Source organism: Phaethon lepturus, unplaced genomic scaffold (assembly GCF_000687285.1).
Source record: "Phaethon lepturus isolate BGI_N335 unplaced genomic scaffold, ASM68728v1 scaffold2042, whole genome shotgun sequence".
NCBI classification, from domain to species: domain Eukaryota; kingdom Metazoa; phylum Chordata; class Aves; order Phaethontiformes; family Phaethontidae; genus Phaethon; species Phaethon lepturus.
This window is the reverse complement of record NW_010525316.1, coordinates 1-21,118: the sequence shown is the minus strand read 5'-3', so window position 1 is coordinate 21,118 and position 21,118 is coordinate 1. Positions and strand designations below refer to the sequence as shown.

General features: G+C 39.9%; 2 protein-coding genes across 2 annotated transcripts in view; one reads left to right on the top strand and one right to left on the bottom strand.

The window, feature by feature from the left end:
• Positions 1–1,362, top strand: part of LOC104617385 (Na(+)/H(+) exchange regulatory cofactor NHE-RF3-like) — a 5,771-nt gene extending 4,409 nt beyond the window's left edge. Inside the window, 3 exon segments of the mRNA XM_010282696.1 lie at positions 1–128; positions 912–1,258; positions 1,260–1,362. The exon segment at positions 1–128 is cut by the window's left edge and continues 16 nt beyond it. Of these exon segments, the coding sequence (XP_010280998.1) occupies positions 1–128; positions 912–1,258; positions 1,260–1,362 (578 nt within the window).
• Positions 1,363–3,606: 2,244 nt separating this feature from the next.
• Positions 3,607–19,540, bottom strand: LOC104617384 (Golgi pH regulator). Its single transcript, XM_010282695.1, has 14 exons — positions 19,505–19,540; positions 18,716–18,775; positions 17,744–17,847; positions 16,149–16,255; positions 15,172–15,273; positions 11,914–12,034; positions 11,581–11,661; positions 8,095–8,204; positions 6,699–6,787; positions 6,213–6,305; positions 5,774–5,869; positions 5,114–5,203; positions 4,420–4,485; positions 3,607–4,259 (listed from the first exon to the last, which is right to left on the bottom strand). Exons 2-14 carry the CDS (start codon positions 18,740–18,742, stop codon positions 4,053–4,055), a joined length of 1,293 nt encoding a protein of 430 aa, XP_010280997.1. The 5' UTR covers positions 18,743–18,775; positions 19,505–19,540; the 3' UTR covers positions 3,607–4,052.
• Between the last annotated feature and the right edge of the window lie 1,578 nt (positions 19,541–21,118).

Below are 21,118 nucleotides of genomic sequence, written 5' to 3'. Positions count from 1 at the left end.
GAGTGGAGTTGCACACTGAGCACAAAGTGAACCACAAGCCAAGAATCTGCAAGATGGTGAAAGGGCCTAGTGGATTTGGCTTCAGTTTAAACATGATCAAGAACAAGCCTGGACTGTTCATCAATGAGGTACTAATGTAGAATTACAGTATTACAGGACAGCCTCCTCCCTTCCATCTTGCAAATACATTCAAGAAAAGCCACAAGAGACAAGTCTATTCTCCAGCACTCTCAGCTAAGAGCTGTAATTGTTAAAGTCAGACTAATGTTGTAGGACCAAGATTAAAAATAAGCACCAGAAAACATTCCTCATTCTGTTAGATGTCTAGAGGGAAGGGGAATCCAGCTTTTGCATTTTTGCTTTTATTCATGAGGCTGGCATGCTGAAACTAGCATTTTAAATAGATTGACTGTAGAACATCCTAAAAATGTAAGAGATACCTTCATGTCACTCTACCCCCCTTCTCTGAATTCCACAGCTGGCAAAAGTCAAACCTCTACTGTCTCAAATTATGTCTGTGACTTTAGATTTCTTGTGAGGAGGGTTTCCACTCATTACTAAGGAATATGTGAAAAGTAGTAAAGTTAACTTTAAAGTTACTGGACAGGGACCTGCAAATAATAAGAAAATTGGTTTTCCACCTGTCGGCATGATTCTACCATGCCACGTTTCTATAATGAAAGTCTATCAAAATCAAGATGCATCTTAAATCTCAAACTGATGGGTTCCATGTTTATTATATGCAGGCCTATTGCCTCTCCCAATTCATTTCTGTCCCACAAGTCTCTTCCCCATGCTTATTTTGCCATCTTATAGTGAAAGCAGTAACACAATAGTCTAGCTAACCATCAGTTGTTAATGCATCTTCCCAAGTTTTATGCTAATATCACAGTTTGAACTTGCCTTTGCAGGTACAAAGCCACGGGCCAGCTGACAGAGCGGGTGTAGAAAATAATGACTTTTTGGTGGAAGTGAACAGGGTGAATGTGATAAATGAATCCTATGACAAAGTGGTGGCAAGAATCCAGGATAGTGGTGACAGACTAACACTACTGGTGTGCAGCAAAGATGCTTACAAATACTTCCAGGGCCAGAACATTCCCATCACAGCCTCTATGGCAGATCCAGTTCATGACACTTCTGACCCTCCCGCTTATACAGAAAACCATCCGTCAGAGCCAGAGAGAAACTCACCTGAACCAAAGCAAAGGGTGAGTAGTATTGTATTAAGTAGATGTTGAGGGATCATCTAGGAAATAGGAACTTTTTCCAGCTAGTATGTATTCCTGAGCTAGGATTTTTAGCTTGAGCCTGGATTTTTACAAGTCAGTCTATGTTATTAAAAGGGATGCTGTGGTCTGATTATCATAAACAACTTTTCCTTTCCCCACACATTATACAGGTGAGTATCTTTAATGCAAGATTAAATCACAAAAAGGATGCACATACATGAGATTTTAAAATAATCCAAATGCAGTAATCTTCAATGAAGATGGGAAACAGGCAATACAATCCTGAAAGTGCAAGGAAAACAAAGGTGCTTATATACTCCACAAAGCATAAACTGCTTTGGGGGTTTTGCTCAGGTGAAATATTTCAAAACAGATCATTTTGTAGAAGGAAGAGCAACTGATGGGTTATGATGACATTTTCTAGGATATGTGCTGATTTGAAATTATTTTACTCGCTTCACGCCAGTAGAATCTGAAGCATGACAGAAGTCAGAAAAGCAGGAAGGTTATTTCTAACTGAAACAGTCATTTTGAACCCTCTGTGTGGTCAGCCTTAAATATTTAAGTACTTCTTTTCTGATCATGCAAAAGAGGCAAACAAGGAAGGATAAGACCAATACTGTTTCCTATTCATTTTTCATTAGCCTTGTCTGCAAATGTCCTGCTGCAAGTTTTTTTCCAAAAGTTTCTTATTCACCAAGCTGCATTTTGCAGATCTGAAGTTGGCACCACTTTTATGTGCAAATTCAGCAGGTATTAGAATTAAACAATAGGAAACCTCTGCTGAAAAAATTTCTCTCTAAATGTACTTAACCAAAAAGCACTTCAACAACAAAAACAAATCACATTTGTTGGCTCATTCTGCCATCCAAGCAAGTACATGATTAGTGCAGATGAAAATAGGAGTCCTTCATAACACTGCAAACTATCAAGCATGTTTATGAACTAAAAATAATCATAACGTATTTGTTATTCCTCTGCAGTCAAGCTCATCCTCCTCTTCACAATCAGCTGCCTCTACAAGAGCAGACAGTGACAACAATGATGACACGAAGTTGTGAGGAGACAAACTACACCAAGAACAAAAGAAGAAACCTTCCAAATCCTCTTTCTTCAATCATTCTTTGCTACTACACCTCCCACAACTTGACTACTCCTAGCAGTACTGTACCTTTATAGGACTGCAATCTCTTGCTGAAATGCAGCGGCCTGAAATAAACACTTCAGTCTAACTTGTGTTCATTTAACACAATGCCGTTGTACTTTGTTTGCTTTCTGCCTTGTAAAGCAGGCAGTTAGTCACTTACTTCTGGAAAAGCTTAAATAACTACAAGCATATAATTAAGTATACTGCAGCAGAAGGCAGAAACATTTTACAGATTCGTAGCATCTTCTAAGGATAAGCTCTTAATAAAGAGCAACTGATTCTCCCCTTCTCCCAGGAGAGGCAGTTCTCCCCCTAATCCAAGTCCACCAACTCAATCTCTGTGGCAACTCTTCTGTGCTATACTTACAGCAGTACAACTGCTGTGAAATGGCAAAAGCCAATGTACTCTGTGCATTACACTCCTTTCTCCTGCTAACATTGCACAAATTTCTTTCAAACATTAAGTTTACTTCATAATTCATAACTCAAGACACTTAAGCACTATTCTCTGTCCTCTGCATACAGTTGTGGATTGTGGTAGTTAGAATAGCATACATAATTCAGTCATGCAGGTTTGTCTAACTCCATGTCAACACCACATTGTCTTGAATGTGACATAAATAGCTCTGTAATACTGCTGCTGTATACTTTGCCTCCTTGCTGTACACTGAAGACAACACGGAAATAAATTGTTTAGAGCGGCTATTTTTTCCTCAACCAGATCTTACTCTTACCACCTACAATTTATGTTCCAGAACAAGTTTAAAACAAACAAAGCTAGGAGAGTGGCTAACAAAAAGCTACAAGCTTAAGTCACATGAATAAAATTACTTCTATGCCTTAAATTACATCAAGAAGGGGAAATGGGCGACTGTAGAAGAATACGCAAGTTGTGGCAAACACCAAATTTACAGCGTATAAGGTAAACAAGGCATAGCTCTGGTCTTTGACTGCACACTGAACTCTAGGAGACAGGAATCCAAAACCTGTTTCATTTATGCAGGGAAAGAAAACAAAGGTGAGACTTAGCAATAGAAAGCTAATCTCCAGCTCCTAAGGACAGTAGGTACTAGTGATACACACTGGCATACACTCTGTACAAAAATGGGAGTGAAATTCTCTCCTCCTCACTTCTGCCAGGCAGCAAATCCTAGCCAATTCCTAGTTCACTTGCAGCCAGATCTTTAGGGCTGACAAAAAACAACTGTGATGCATGCATGAGATATTACAAAAGCTTATTTAATTCCACAGACTTAAACATTCAACTCCAGAATTGCCATCCTCTGAATCCCCATTAAGAGTTGATTTTGAAAAGACAAATCACATTTCCTTGGTGCCTTCTACGAAGATGTTCTTCTACCAGTAAGACGTCTTGCCTCAGGCATCCTACTATGCAAGTTCTGATGCTCCTAGATATTCGTGTACCAAGGGATGCCCTTATTCCTTGACAATGAACTATCTCACATTCAATACGTGCGTCCCCTTTCCTTCAGGCTGTGGCACCTTAACAAAATGAGCCACAGAGCTTGATGATGACATGTGTGGAAGTTCAAAGAGCCAGTTACACTGCTGGAACACACAGAATAGTCATGGCTCTCCAAGTTTTGCAGTCCACAGGAGTTGCAGCAGTGCAGCTGAAAGGACAGAGAGCAGTGCGTGACTGCAGTCCCTAATCAGAGTGCCATATGCTTTTCTGGGGCTTGTTTGTGTGCTAAATAAAGAAACAGGATACTGGACAGCGCACTAACTAGGAATATCACATCAAACCAACGATGATAGAAGTTGAACTGGAGCTCTCCCAGGACTTCTGTAATAATAGTGCGATACTCTAGAGGCATACTCATCCGGATCAGGAGCACTGATGACACAAAGTACATACCCTGTAAATTAAAAATGAGAAAGGAGTTATCATTTCACAATTGGCTATGCAGCTAACATGGGCTGCCATACAAAGATTTTATTATGTGTGTATGTACACACACACAAATATGCATGCATGCATAAGTATATATAGGCATGCCCATGGTTCTACATACTCACCATTATCTGTGCTAAAAGCAGAACAATAACATTGGAGGACTTGCTGCTGGAAATGGCATAGAAGAACTAGGAAAAAAAAAAGCACTGGGAATAAGGTGTCAGATAAGCCTGATGTGCCTTACAACGGCATGAAAGGTACATACCATTCAATACCTTTTCCTTTAAAAAAACAATAAAAAGGATACTTTCTGGAGGAGTGGCTGCACCCTACTTTCAGAAATCTGCAGTCTTAGTCTTAAACACAAATCCACCTAAGCCAGTGGCGCCATGTGGTAAAAGTCATATAAGGATATATACTGAAGTTCAAGCTTAGGTACTAAAAGCCAGGTCAATGAGTTAATGCCTTTCTAGTCCTACCAGCAGTTCAAATTAAGCAATCTAAATTCTCTTCATCACCATCTCATCAACCTTACTAATAATCCCCAGCTACAGCATCATTTTGAACCCTTGCTTACATTTAACATCTCATTTAACATCTACATCTCGTCCTGACAGAAATAACAATAGAGACTGAGCGAGGAAATATACTGCAGAAGATATTTTTCCTCCCTTCCTCCCTCTGGAAGTATTTATATTCAGATATTTAAAACATAAATGTGTATTGAAAATTTATACAGTATTTGTGCCATCTAAAGCTAAAGATCTGATAACAGCTTTCCTGGTCCAAAAGCACATTAAGAGTCCCGGGTCTTACCTTCGTAAGTGTGATTAACAAACCTCTGATAGAGGTAACAATGATTATTCCAACAAGAATAAAGGAAATGTGCTGAGACCAGAATTTCACCTGTATCAAGAAGAAGAATACAGTTTAATCTCTAAAGCCAACCCCATTTACAGCACACTGTATAGTTGCCAATTCTTCAGGGTCTTTGGGTTTCCTAACTGTACAGATATCCATTGTAGACGGGTTTATATAACCAACATTTTCACAAATATATTAGCAATTGTTTACTCCAAACACGTGAGAAAAACAGATTTAGCTTACACCAGTTAAAAAGAACCCTGTATTCACAGGGATATTTTAAAAGTGTAAATGACAGAACACTTATGTGCATGAGCTAACATAATTACTCTGCAGTTAAATGGATTAATCTAAGCAAGTTGACTAATATGTTTCCATTTGCCCAATGGAATGCCCATTACCATCCCAGCATAAAATCAGTGTGAAAGCAAAGTTCATGGTGCATTTTCCCTTCCTCCTCAGTAATTCAGAAGTCAAAGACACACTTGTGTCTTATCTTTGTGTCAAAGACACAGACTCAGGGCTCTATCGTTCTCTCGCTATCAGCAATATCATTTTATTTAGATAAGATAGGAATTGCTGAAAAGGCTGTAAGAATTACTAAAGTCTTACATCAAACTGGATTCCCAGATAATTTACAGTGATCTCAATTCCTCTTGTGACCGGATCAGTCTTCCCCACACGGTCAAATACAATGTTGATGGTTGCCTGCAAGAGAGATGGATTTACATTCAAACAAGAAAACGAAAGCATACCTCACTGTTACATGTGAGACACATGCATGACTCTTACTTCATACCACCAAGGAAAGAGATGGGAGGCGGTCAGATTGTCTAAGAAGGTGCAAAATGCACACATGTAAGAGTTGCTTGTCTAATGCTCTGTATAAAAAGACAGATCCAGAGCTTTATTTCAACCAAGAGCCAATTTCTTTCAGAATTTCCAGAAGCAGGATTTTAAGGAAACTTGATAAACTGCATGTATAGCATATTCTGTGCAGGGTGTGACATTTGCATATGCCCACATAAAACGCGTTAAAACATTTACATACCATGAAGATTTTCCAGACACAATAGATGGAGAAAAAATAACCCAAAAAATTAAAGTATTTTCCCTGGAAAGTTTTGGAGTACTCTATTCTCTCCTGGAAATACAAAAAGAGGGAGGGGAACAGAACACACAAAAAATTACATCATTTCCAAAATTACCCACAACACAAAATTTTAATGGAGCACCAATAGTAGCAAACACAGCTTTATCCTTCTATACCTCTTAATTCAAATGTTTCTGAACTCAAAAGTTTTAATTCAGAAGTTTCTGAATGGCTTTAGGGACATAGGGCATACTCCAGTAGGTATCTGAACTGGAAGAAAACTGCCACCTAGACCCCAAATTAAAGAAACAGATCCTCACTCCACCGCATCACAACATTTCAACAGTTACCTACTAAACAGCTCTCAATTTCTTGTAACATACACTCTCTTTCAAACTACTCTGGCCCCTCAACACTCATCTGGGCAGTTACTTTGCTATGTACCTTTGTTGCATGCAAGTCAGCAGTTTCCAGAAAAAGCTGCCGACTCAGCTCTTCTAGGGCATCCACTTCTTGCTGGATAAGGGACAGATCTGGCAAACCAGCATAGTCAAGGCTAGAATACGTCACAAATTCTTAACTGAAAACAAAACATTCCCTACCTTCAGCGCAAGGGCCACATCTAATGGTTTGACCACTTTTTTGATCCAGATCAGTTTTCTGATTCAGTCTTAATTCTCCTTGTTAATACTGCACCCAAAGAAATCTCAAGGACACCTATACTGCACACTACTCCATTTTAAGAAAGTAGGCAGTACACAGTACTTAGGCAGTCATGCAACAAACTCTTTATTGCTCTGCCTGGGGAACACATCGCAGAATAGAACCAGAGCTCTTGCAGACTGCTGCTCCACTTTGATCAGTGTCCTTTGTCACTGAAGTGCATCTCACAACAAGTCACTCTCCCATAATCTTCATAAACAAAACTGTTGAGTAACTGCTCCAAGACATTAATGATTATTATGAAGAGTCTTGTCAAATAGTCAAATTCCGATTTTAACAGATAGTGGGAAAGGAAAGGAAGAAAAGTCCTCAACCTTAAATATGCAAACTGCATGCTTTAGGTGGTCTGGCAGAAATTGTTTGTAGGCAACTGTAAGTTAGAGAAATACAGACCCTTGTAATTCCCAGAAGACTCCTTCTACACCTTTCAGAACGGCAGAACAACTTCTATTCACATGCTCCTATCCACCTTTTTGTCATACTGCTATAGCACCAGCGGCCAGCCTATATCATAAGAACAATCTATTTGGTCAACAAGTTGCCTCCCACTCTTCTTTTTCTCACAGCTTTCCAAAATGGCCAGAAATCCAACTATATGTTAGGTAAATTGTTCCAGCACTTCAGACAACCCCATTGTTTTGCTCAAGTATGCCGCAGATTCCCCATGCCAGGAAGAGCATATTTCAAGTTATGAGAAAAATAAGCATGCAGGTCAGTCATATGAACAGAGGATATATCAGAAGAGAAAGTTGCCTCCCACATTAGTGATGTGATGGGGTAGACATGTGCAATGTGACACCGTAAGTGTGCACATCTGTCCTGCGATCTGCTGTACACCTCAACCATGGTGATACAACAGCACATTTGGGCAGGGCAGCAGTATACAAGTCCCGACTGTGTCACAGTAAACCTATGTGTCCAACCCCTGGGAAAAGGTCAGACAGTACAGTGCTAGAGAGCAAACATCCCAGGAGACATTAAGCCTTTTGCTCAGACTGCTGCAACATGTTGAAACACAAATGCTTTGTAACTGGCCCAACTAACACTCTTCCTTTCAAAACAGAAGAAAGCTAGAGCCACCTCCTGAGGCAGATGCCAGCATGTAGATGAAGGATACTTTCACTGCCTGCAACAGATGTTGTAACACTTTTTATCATTCCCCAGAAGCCAGTGGGTTTGTTATGCACTTCTCCTCTCTGGAACATTGTTCTATGAGCCACTGCTATCCTGAAAGAACAGAAAACACAAGTCCTTAGGAATAAAGTATTTTTATGAAAAAATCAAAACAACAAAAAAACCACACACACAAAAAAACAAAATATTAAAAAAAAACGCCAAACAAAACTCAGTTCTTTAGAAGACGCTGTTAAACTAAATTCACTGCAAACAGATGCCCTCCCCGTTTTTTCCCCTAAGCGCCAATCTTGCTACATAACATTACCTTGATTAGCTCTGGAGTAGAGCCCAGATCTAATCAAGCGAGATTCAGTGAGACACTTCCCAAGATTTCCGTTCCAGATCCTGCTTCAATCCTTAAAGGGATTCAAGCCCAATTAAAAATAAAAATTCAAATGGATTTCTCAGTCATATGATTAGTCGCTTTCGTTTCCTCAAAACACATGACTGTGCTATCTCAAGTTCAGGAATTGGAAGACTTCTCATGCTCCTTTCTCCCCTTGAACACATCTTCTTTATCACTGCACATCCGCCTCCTCCACAGAACTGTGAGTGCTGGATGGTATGCAGCAGCACTCTTTGATATGCTGTCACTCACTACTGGGCTGCATGACAAGCTGTTATGAAGCAGAAACACATAAATCCATTATTGGACTGAACCACTGGACACTTCAGGCGATCTGAACGTGACTCCTAAAGCTAATTCCAACACTACAGCAGCAGCTGCATATTGTCCCTGACACTCCCATGTGCACTGCAGCATAATCCCCACAAGCAGTGCTAGCTTCTGGCCTCATTCCCTCACATTTCTCCCCATTGAAATTCGTCACTCAGTTATCCACTCCTAAGCTGAAAACTATTCATAGGATTGTCAAGGCGATCCATGATTCGACAGTGTTTAGGCCCTTTCTTGTAGCTGCAGACAGTATTGCTATGTTTGGCACTGAGCCCTCTTCAAGATTGTTGATAAGCAGTATAATAAATAAATAAATAAATAAATAAATAAATAAGAATCACTCCTCCTTCACATCCATAACAAAAAAAAACCACCCACCCTTGGGGCACCCCACATAACACACATAAAAGCACATGTGGCCACAGACTACAAATAACAGATATCTTTGAACGATTCAATTCATCCTGATACCTGCCAAATATAAGAATTGCATTTTTAATCCTTGCTTTCTTCCCAGTACCAAATTCACACATTCCATCCCAAATGATCCAAAGCATTGCAGCAAAAATGCAGCTATGTCAAGGTGAAGCGCAAGGCTATAAGTATTCAAAGACAAATCTTTTCTTTTGAGAGATGACAGGGATCTCTGTACCCACACAGCAGCCAGGAGTTCTGGAGACCTCACAGAAAGGATCCACAGGCAAAAAACACACACTTTGCCTGTGTAGATATGATATACCTACGTCAGATAGGCTGATTTGACTCTAACATGAAGCAAAATGAAGCAGTGGTGTCACAGAATCCAGACATGTCAAACCTAAGGCTTAGTTATGTCATACCTGCTAGGATGAGCATAAAGAACCTGCCAACCTTAGAGGCGCGTTTCCATAAGGCTTTACTTGATTACACTCAGGAAGAACAATAATTCCTGTGCAAAAAGCATCAGGGAAAACAACTTTCAACAACTGCCTCCTACTGTCAAGGAAGCCAGTATCAATAAGGGTTGGTATGAGAAGAAATGTCAAGATCAGCAAAGAAAACAAAAAGCTTTATGTTCTGCTGCCTTATAACCATTGTGTGCATTGATAAGTTCTGACTTACCAGTAGTACTGAAAAGGTGGTCAGCAAGTAACTGACAATTTATGGAGCTATAGCATTTTCCCTACGTTGGAAAATACTGCTATTCCCACTTGTTCTGCCAAATTATCTGGATTGCATTTGGACTGATACAAATCTAACTTTTTAAGCTCTGCTTTATATGAGCAAATAGTCCAATTATGCAAGCCACTCCTCGCTGTCAAAGTAAAAAGAGAACAAAATCTACAGAACTCAAGCTTCTGCTATTTCTTGCACATTTCTGAGACTACATAGTTTAGGGGTTTTTTTGGTTGGTTTGGGGTTTTTTTAAACACAAATACACGAACTTCAGTATAATTCCCAATCAATTATACACTTCACATGGCTCTTTATAACGGTTAGAAAGTTGCTATATTCAGATTTCCCGGCCATAGGAAGACAAGAAAGTGCTAGTCAGTTACAAGCCCCAGGCAGCCTTACTTTTACCCCAACATCACTCTCTCTGGACCAGAGGTCCAAAGATGCTGTACAAAATAAAAGTGCACAGAGTCAGATGCAGCACTACACAGTATCTTTTCACTCCAGAGCCAGTATTTTAGTATGGTCCTAGTCAATTAAATCAATTAAACATAAGTAATTAAGTTCTCTCACTACTGACCATCTCACACATCACCACAAATACTGAGTTAACATTTGTTTACCACTTAACACTTTCAAAGAGGAAGAAAAAAGTTATGCTTTAACTACACTTTCATATGCTAATACTGATCAGCAGATACACATGCTGGTGACTAATTATATTATTTTTGAATTATAGAATTATATTCTACCTAAAAGCTCCCTTGTCATACATTAAAAGGTTCCATTAAAAGATTAGCACACCAAACATAAAGTTTGGGGGACTGCTGTGAGAATTCAGTGTCAGACAGTCAAACCTTTGAAGTGACTATGGTAATTGTATTTATTCTGAAAAATTAGTAAGGCATGCAATAAGTAATTTGTAACAGCAAACAAAAATCTTTTCAGTGTAAATGAAATTACAGTGTTTCCAAAAATAGCTTTTTCACTTGTGGTATTTGGCATAAACTAAACCATCAAAAGCAGAGTTCTGGTGGCATGCCTGTGCACTACACTACATTCACACTAGCAATGGCTTGCGGTTCTGCAAAACTTAACTAATGTAAACCTTGCCATTTGCAAGATGTAGCTGTGTCCACACCAGTTCACTAGCCTGCTTCAGCTTTGACCAGGAAACATCAGGTCCACAAAGCAGGAGAGTGCTCAACATTTATGAACCAATTTCTGTATTGAAAATGCCTGTAAGAGAATCAACTGCAGTGGCTTCAGGGTCACCTACTCAGCAGGACAGAAAGGTGCCCACCTTACAGACTAGTCAAGCTGCCATTAGAGACTTACGATTTGTTTTGGAAGCCTAACCTGTGCCACTGCACTAAGAAAGGGTACTACTTAGTGCACGTGTCTGGAAAAAAACCCAAAGTTGTGTATCAGGCCAGAATGAAACACCACACAGCCCAGCCCAGTTCAGCCACCAGTTTCACTGGAACACATAGCCCTGACAGAACTAATAATTTTGGTCATTTCAAGAACTATCTTATACCATACTGACTGAAAAAACTTGAAATAAATAATTTCATGCTACTGCTGCTTTCTCACCTTTTTTTCTTGCTAACAATCATGTCCATAGTCTGAAGGAGACGTCGCTCCAAAGCCAGAATATCTGCATCTGTCACATTCCTGCAAAATGAAGACACCTAATTAGACCTGCTGTCCCATTTCAGAGAAAATATGCACATACCCATGAAACGAAGAAGAGAGAAGCCTGTATAAGGAGAATATGCTTCAGCAATGGAAATGGTTCTAGCGTGTAGACATGGCAATAAACAGATTCAGAAAAAAAGGTACAAAAAAACTTGAATCAATGCCACAAGAAAAGCAGAAGAATAATCTCAAAAAGGTGGACAAATTATTTTACAAGACTGCAGTTACCTGAGAAAGTAGGACATGTAAGTGTATGGACAGTTGACAGCCCCAAATCCTGACAGCAAAGCCATGAGTGTCACCCCGATCACACCCACACGGCTGATGAGCTGTTCTATAGACAGGATTCCTGAGAGATGAAAAACACAGCATTAGTAACCTTGCTGCTTCACTCTGCTCCACACTTGGTGCCTTCACAACACAACACACATACAGAGCTGCTTAATGAATCCAACTGCCTTCCCACTGCAATGACCAGAGCTAATGCGAAGTACAGACAAGCACTATGAAAAGAAAGAGGTAGAAAGTCTCCTTCAGAAAGCATGCAACCATGTTTAGAAACAGGGATGGGAAATCAGCTACGAAGAAGCTTAAGACAGATCTGGAGAGGACTATCAGTCAGTATTTTGGTTCTAAATTCATAAAACATTAGTGATTGCACTTTGCTAAGGTGGGAACACAGATCATCCACCAGACACTATAAAGGAGGCATCTGCTGCAAAGCCACTCCTGCAATAACGAGTATTAGAGTTACCAAACCACTTAGTCCTGGAAAATTGGCCCAAAAACGTCTGAACCATAGTGAGGAAGACCTATCCTGTCAATTCTCATTAGAAGTGACCCCTCCAGATCAGATGCAATTTGTGCTTATAGGGCAGTGAAGTTACGACTGCACTGGAAGCTTACACTGCTCCTGACCATTCAGTATTCATCTTGTGGACACACACACGTTGTTGAGCTGACCACCAAATAAGGCATTCCACACCTGAGCACCAAGTGGACTCTAAAACCTATATTCATGTAATACAGCATGAACATCAAGCCTGTGCTTTAACCAACACCAAGCACTGGAGCTCCATTTATTCTTCTCAGCCATTAAACACAGACCTCAACCTGTCTTCTGAGGATACAGTGCCATGTGCTACTGAACATCACTCACTTTTCAGGGAGCTAGTTACAGAGCAGCTGCCACACACAGCACATTTGGAGCTTACATGATTGCAAAGCTGAGATGGCCAAGCGCCAAGCCACATTTCATGCTTCAGAGAAGGGGAATAAATGATGAAAACAAGGCAAAAAGATTTCACAAAGGGAGACCGAGACACCCAGTCATGTGCAGCTGCATAGAGATTTACATCAGCTACAGAATGTGCTACAATACACTGGCCTTTTGCCCCACACACTGTCAGACAGCAGCAGTTAAAATAGAGGTGCCTTCAAAATGACATGACATTCCACTCGTTAAAGCAATGCTTCACCATGAACACTCACAGGAACCCTACTCTTGTGATCAGGTCAGATAAAATTAATTTTTTATCAGATAAAGATAAGAGTTTTATTAGAATACTAATATGTAATTGAGTAAAGCATAATCTTCCTTCTACTACAAGCTGCCAAACTCAGGTCTATTAAACAAACTGCAGACCAACCAGGGCTCCCGACTCTGAGCTGTGATTGATGGCACACTTCCCCACTGCAGCACACTGCCACCACCAACCCCAGGCAAGGCACCCCTTGAGACAGGATGCCAGAGCAGGTACTTGAAAGTGCCCCACTAATCAGCACAATCCCCCAGCTGCAGCAAACCACTGTACGTGCAGCTGTGCAGGGTGGGGCACACTGAGGAAGACACTACAGGTAAGGTACTGCAGTGTGAGGGGCTCATTAAGCATGGCCTCCTGTCACGTGTCCCTCCACAACAGGATCCTACCTGTCTGAATTGGGCCACTACCACACAACAAAACCCTGCAGCAGCCTTGTGAGCACATGCAGGACAGCAGCACTCGAGCAGTACAGCAAGGAAAAAAAAGTCTGGAATCCTCTGCTCTAACCTTATGTCTACGCCTGGTAGGATAGCAACTGTTAAGTGGAGGTATCGTCCTGTAAAGCAGACGTTAAAAATAGAAAACACCCCATCACCAGTTCTGGAAATCTGCAGTTGTTATGCAGCTTCACAGAACCTTTTCAGTGACCTAAAGAGGATTACCTAAACACCATGGCTAAGTTCCCATTGGGTTATCATATTCTGCCAATTCAAGCACCTTCTGCAACTCAAAGTAGATACGTATTTTTCTTGGCAATGAAACACTGGGCAGAGGGATCTGGACTGTATACTAGCTGTTGTATTTCAGTGGCAAATGATAATTAGAAAACACAAATACACACCTTCTCTTAAGAAAGTTTTAGCATCACAGGTGAAAGGATGAACAGACCCTGTAGCAGTCGGTATCCTTCAATTTTTCTCTTACAGATTAGTAAAGTAGCCTCCCAGAGAACAGAAAGATTAAGCCAACAGTTACCTATGCCAACAGACATATTCACCAATTTGAGTGAAACTGACTGAATTTCACTTGTTGAGAACAATATACAAACAATCTTCCAGTGCAGGGGATAAGGGCAAGTTACACGGGAAACGCAGGTGACAAATAGTCTGGTTCTACAGTGTTATAATCCTTCAGCACACTTAGGCGTACAGTTAGGCACATCCTACCAACCTCTGTTGGACCCCAACTAGCCCAAGTACACACAGTATCTTCACACTACAAATATTCTTGGTTCCATGACTACAACGCAAAAATACCCAAGCTAATTCTGCACATAAATAGCTCCGGCATCCAGCAGGACTTAGCAACTCACATTCTAGTACCATACAACTGTATTGCCTCTGGGCTCAAGCAGTGTACGAAGCTGTACCGAAGCTAGCATGTGCTGCCAGACATGTTGCTGGTTACAGTCTACATAGGTCTGGTGTTTAGGCACCCTGCCATGTTTTGACATCTGGACAGCCACCTATGCTGAAAGTGATCTGTCTTCAGTCACAAGAAACAATAATCTGACTGAAATAAGTCAGATGAAGGATTGTTTGTGGATTCTCTTCTTAAATAAATTAGCTTTAGTCTCCACAAGAAAAGAAACAAGTGAATAAAACCTGTGATCAACTTTTTGTGGAGATTCAGTTTATGTGTCCTCAAAAAGTATACTGTGTTCTCACATACCCTAGGTTCAATTAGGACTCATTCATTTCCCTAAAGTCCTCCTGTGGTACTGGAAGAAAACTAATGCAAATAATTCAGATGCATCCACCCTTTTCTGTCAGTCTGACCACCTTCTGACTGCAGATTTCAAAGCAGAACAGACCCTCAGTTGCAAGAACTATTTTCTACAGCCCCAGATGTAGAGCTGACATAACATAATAGCTCCAAGTAGAAGTGAGATAACAAAGCCTGTTTTCAGGAGGGAAGGAATGAGCAAGAATATGAAACTCACCATGTTTTGGGCTGAGGATAGGAAATGGATCTCCCAGCTTCCAGAAGAAATACATGAATGTCAACCACAGAACACACGCAAAAAGCAGTTTCTGTCTGTGCACTAATGGAGAGGAAAAAAACCAGTATTTTAAAGACGTTCTTCCTTTAAGAGCTTTTTCTAGCTTGCAAAATTGCCACATTGGTCCAAAGGATGCTTTGAGCAGAGGTGGCCAAAACAGGTGTCAAATGACAGAGCTACAAGCTCACAGTATGCACCCCTTCACTTCCCACAGAATAAGCCATTTGAGACACCACCGCTTGTAAGAGCTAATGCAGCAATACACCACTTTGGTGTTTCCCTATGGATGTATGAAGAGGGCTGCACTATGAACAGGGATCACTTAGTTACATCTTTGTTGTGTGACCATGAATATGAAACTTGTAAACTTCATCTTCATGCTGACACTACACATTTAATACTCCCAACCTACATGCCTAAGCTTAATATAAAAGAGCGATGAACAACTCAAGCATCCATTAGGGCATGGAAAAGGCCTCAACCAGACAGTAGTAAACAAAAAGTAATTTCTTGAGCTTTTCTGCATCAAGAGTAATTTACTGAACTTCTCTGCTTCATCTCTTTTATCCCCTAGCAGAACAACACAGCTTTGACAAGGGTCCCAGGGTTTGGCTCCAAGCTTAAAATTGTAAAGGAATAAATTCCACTAACATTACTCTGAAGTGCTTAACTTTGTCAAAATCCATACAGAAAGGCTACATTTGTTGGGGCCATGTAAAGTATCTCCTAACTGCTCAATAAACAGTTCATGCTAAAGCATTAAGTTCCAAAGAGAAGTCATCTAGCCAGAAGAAAGCCAGAGGAAGGTGGGAGCTACAGTAATAGTGACCAACACATCCCTGTTTCAGAAAAGTTATTTCTCAATTGTATGCAGAATCTCCAGTTAGCAGTCCCACTGCCATAAACCAAATACTCACATAATCTGATATTGCTCACAACAAAGTAACCAATGTAGAAGGGTACCATGAAGACTAGGATGAGCAAAATGACACACAGGTTCAGCTTCCAGTGAAAATATCGAGAGCTAAAATAAAGCCAAAATAGTGATTAGCACACTGTCATCGTACAACAAATTCCTCAAAGACAATCACATGTCAATGCAATCCTTTCAACTACATCACAAATTGGATAATACTGGCCTGGCATATAGAATATTCTGGATTTTGGTTGTTGTTCGGGTTGGGGAGGTTCTTGGGTTTGGTTTTTAATACAGAGCTCAAGAATGTGTATTTCAAAATTAACAACTATACAGAAAAATACAGTGAGCTATTTTGTCAAATACTGTATTTTCTACAGTAACTAATGCTGGTTGCAGCATGATTCATTACATTTACTGTTTATCTAGTTGAACAGTAAATCAAAACTAAGTATAAGCAGTAATTTTGTGATAAATGGCTGAGTTAAGAAAGGGATAATTCAAACTGAACATATTAAAAATATTTAATGTTTATAATACAACATGTTTCACTTCAAAGTGAGTTGTCTCATGCGCAGGACATTGCAAAACAAGAATTTAAAAATACACACACACACACACATATATATATATATAAAAAAAAAAGATCAATTTTCCTCTGACCAAAGGAGATTAGTCAAATGCAGATGAGATTCATCTTGGCTGAACTGACTTTTCACTTAGCTTGAACAGAAAAACGCATGGCCTGTTCCCAATATTAACTCATATCCTCTTTTATGCCTCAGGGAAGAGAAGTTATGAGGATCCTTGTCACTTTTTCCTAGCTAATTCAGAGGCAAACATTTTCATCTATATTGATGTCCAGCCCTTTACTGAAGCTTATAAAAGCATTCTCCTTAGTGAGCTCTCTGGCTGCAAGCTCTACAGATTAATAACATACAATGAGAACTAACATTGCCTTTTATCAGCTTTGAGCCTCTTGCCTTTCAACACCTTTGACTGCTCTCTTATACTAGTATGATGAGAGACAATAAATAGGAAACTCAGCTAGCCTCTACATGTTACTGTTCTATCTTCTCTTTCCTACTGACCTCTGAAGTAGGCAGTTTGTAACATCTCCTTTACGTAGAAGTCCTCACTCTATGTCAAGGGAGGACGCACCTTTGATTTACAAATACCATATTATTACAGTAGTTTTCAATCTATAATTAGCTTGACATCTTATTCACTGCCCTGACCACTACAGAAAAACTAGTGCTTATAGTTTCTATAGTCCGTAACATCTGAAAAGTGCTCTTCAGCATGATCTGAAGCTTCACAACACTCCCATAGAAGAAACCATTTTTTCACAAATGGAGAAAGTCAAAGACTAAAGCCTAGCCCTAAGGACCTAGACCACACTAATAGCAACTGCATGGAAAATCAGGAGCTTATGGCTTCTAGTCTCATGTTCTGTCAAACAAACAAATCCTGCCGCTAAAACATCTTTGCTGAGCTGTTGACAATTTTCTCACACAATTTCCCCATAATCCATTAATTTAGAAATTGGACTGAAGCTGCTGAACACAAGGCAGGCTAGTCCTTGCATGAGCTCACCTGCTGTTCAGCACCCCCAAAATCTCAAAGATGATGAGTTCAAACATGGTACAAGAGAAGGCAAAAGTCACCGAGAAGATCACCTGGACCACATACTGTCGCACCTGCAATGAAGAAAACAAGACAGAGACATCAGGTATTTCCATTCCCAGAATGGCATCCTGACATCACTCAGGTAACAAAAAACAAATCACAACTGGCACGCAACTGGGGCTCTTGCTTCAAAGCACCTTGGCCTTTTCCTAAACGGGAAGAAACCAACAGCCTGTTAGGAACAGAGGGCAAACTCATAAGTTGCTCAGGATTACAGCTATCAGCACGTTTAACAGAGATGCCCTCACAGAAAGGATGTCAAGCATGCAATGCCCTATGTCACCTTGACTAATGATAGACGCTTGCTAACAGAGCTCTTTGGTCTTAACTTTAGATTTAAAAATAAGATCCGCATCAGAAAAAATTTTAGGTCTGAATTTGTCTCACAATTAAGCCATCTCTGACCTAGACTATATTCACTCATACCTCTCTAGGGATAAGAGAATGTGACAGTTTTATCTCATCCAAACCTCACAAACAATTCAGCCACAATGAATGCACCTCACTGAGTTTAAAGTTAACCACTGAATTTGATTTTGTCTCAAATATTTTACAATTACATAAGGCAGGCTTACTCAAGCAAAAGGCAAAACAGTTTCCTATTATCCCTGCACCTCCGCCACTTTTTTTTTAATTTACTTAACAGTAGCTAATATGGAAACTTTCACTGGCCCCAGGAGAACTCATTTCCTCAGACATCTAGGAGTCTTTCAAACAGAAGCACATGAGGAAATGAAAAAGAAAGTAACTGTAGAGACAATCAAAAATAACATAAGGGGGCATAAGGAGAGGAAAAAGGCCATATGCAGTTTTAAAAATATTTCTATAACTTGGAGTAATTTTTAACTTGTAGAATTATAATGAAAGCCCCCTTCTCACCTCATAATCCTTGAAGAGCTTACGCATGAAGAATAGCCACCCAAATCCGAAGAACAGCACCTGCAGAAGAGATAAAGCACTTAACATTTGTGTCCAGCAACTTGCAAACTACAGAGCTGCTTCACTACTGACTGTAGATGAAAGAAATGGAAGCAAAAGAGCTGGCCCAAAAAACCCAAGATCCACAAACGATTAAAACTTGCCACAGTACCATGGAGAGAAGAATATTTTAAATATTCAAGTGTAGCAGACACTGAAGGCTATGCCCTTACAGAAGATCCAGTCAAGACAGACCATTTCTGTATTCCCAAATTCTCAGCATTCCTCAGTTGTTTCTTGTTTCACTCTTCTATTGGAGAATTGGAGCTTATAGTTTTTACAGGAAACATAGGAACAGAGGCAAAGTAAACACTGTAATGTCCACAAAATATGCATACAAATCTTCTAGGGATGAGCAAATTTTATAAAAATATCTGCTGTTTCTTTAAGACTAGAAGTGCATTTGATTTTTCTGGAGAGGTCTTAACACTAAATCTGGTTATACTCTGACACAACGTGAGAGAAGGGTGTTAAAAGCACCTCTAAGATAAGGAAAAGGCAGTGTTGAATGACTCAAACCACAATCTGGAGTTGCAGGAAAGCCACACAGAAAAGGTAGGTGAAGCAGGACAAGCCAATAATGCTTTGCATCTCAACAGCTTTCAGAGCACTTTACAAAATTTAGTTAAATTTCAACACACACCTGAGTGTGTGATTGGTAATAGCTGGCAAAACTTGTTTGAGGAGGACTTCAGACTTTAAAGTAACTGATAGCAAAATTAGAAAGGTAAGATATTCCACAAGCCGCCTATCTACAGGTAATAAATCAAAGAAGTATGATAAGCAAGTGATATTTACATAAAGTAATTCCACATTTAACAGTGCAAAGGAAGAAAAAGGTTGAGACAAACTCTTCAGAAAGAAATAAGTAAATATAGTAAAAGAAAGAGATGAGAAGATAAGTACAATAATAACAAAGTTATATATGAAGATTAGACTTCCCTTGTGTTAGGGACTGTACAAAAGCATAGAAAGACATCTTAAGAGTTCACACTCTAAAACACTGCAGATGAATGCGACACACTAAGTCAGAAAATTCTTAAGGGTTTGACAATTAAATGCAACAATTTAGATATCTAACTTGATACTTTTGAAGATGATGGAAACATGCAAAGCTGCCATCACAAATGAAAGAAAAGCAGTTAGATAAATTAGATCTTGGAATGCAAAGCAAATAATAAAAGCAAAAATGAAAGCATTATCAAGTGGGAGGATGTTGTACCTCTAATGGCCAAAAGCTGTCCTGAAAACTGTCAGGAAAACTGTATACAGAGTTGTGCATGAAAGTCTATATAAGATAACCAACTGCTGTTGAGAGGGGAAAGGTCCTCTTTCTTCAGCTCATCCCTCCTCATTACAGAACAAAAATTTCTCACCAGTTCGGAAGCTTGTCAGATCCCTCTTTGATCCATTTAAACTTATTTAAAACCAAATACTGCGGAGAGCACAAATAAAAGAGTACAGCTGTGCAGCACAGTCAAAGTGAAGAAGGAGCAAAACCTTCCCCGTTTGGCATAAGCAAATAGTTGGACCATCTCAGTTGCCAGAGAGGAAGAAAGGTGGTTTAGATGCTTACTGAGGAGGGAGCAGAGTACCACAGAGGAGAGGAAGGTCAAAGAGAACACAATGACAAGATAAATTACTAGCAAAGGAAGTTAATGAAGAAGGAGGGAGTGTTTCCTCCCACAAAACAATAAGACAGTTTCAAGTATGTTAAGACCACAACCCACTTCGCAATGATAAATATAGGATGATGTGAAAAGGTTTAAAGGGCTTCTAGGTGAATTCAGCTGGTGTAAAGCAAAGACTAGTTGAAAGATGACTTTGGTGGCAGAAGAAAGGAAAAGCTGAAAGAAGTGCTGAATCACAGACGGACCAATGGAAATGGAGGTATTTAAGATAAACTAGTGGCATCTTTTTAAGATTCCTTGGAGCAGATCATGAAAAAACTTCCAAAGTTTTAAACGAGCAAACTCCTTGGTAGCAAACCAGGAGTAGAAGCCACAAATTATTAACCTTCCTGAAGAATATCAGAAACAAAGTAAGTACTACATAGAGAATAGCAAGACAAACCTTCCTTCTCTTCCAACAAAGGAAGTTTGTTCACAGAAGTGATGCAGTATTACAAGGAAAGCTCCATTCCCTACAACCTTATTTACTGAACTTTTTACGTGTTACACTCTGACTTGACAATTGCATGAGAGCAACGGTCACCATGACACATAAGCAAGCAGTCCAAAGACGCATACACTTTATCTTCTCCTGCAGCAGGGGCTTGGGCTACGGAAAAGGGCGGGCAGCCAT

Bases quoted from the DNA above. Each gene is read 5' to 3' on its own strand.
- LOC104617384 (XM_010282695.1), bottom strand. From the start codon at position 18,742: ATGCGTAAGCTCTTCAAGGATTATGAG. The intron at 17,848-18,715 runs GTGAGAAGGGGG...TCTTCATTGCAG, and splicing joins AGCTCTTCAAGGATTATGAG to GTGCGACAGTATGTGGTCCA. The intron at 8,205-11,580 runs GTGAGAAAGCAG...CTGTTCTTTCAG, and splicing joins ATTGTTAGCAAGAAAAAAAG to GATAGCAGTGGCTCATAGAA.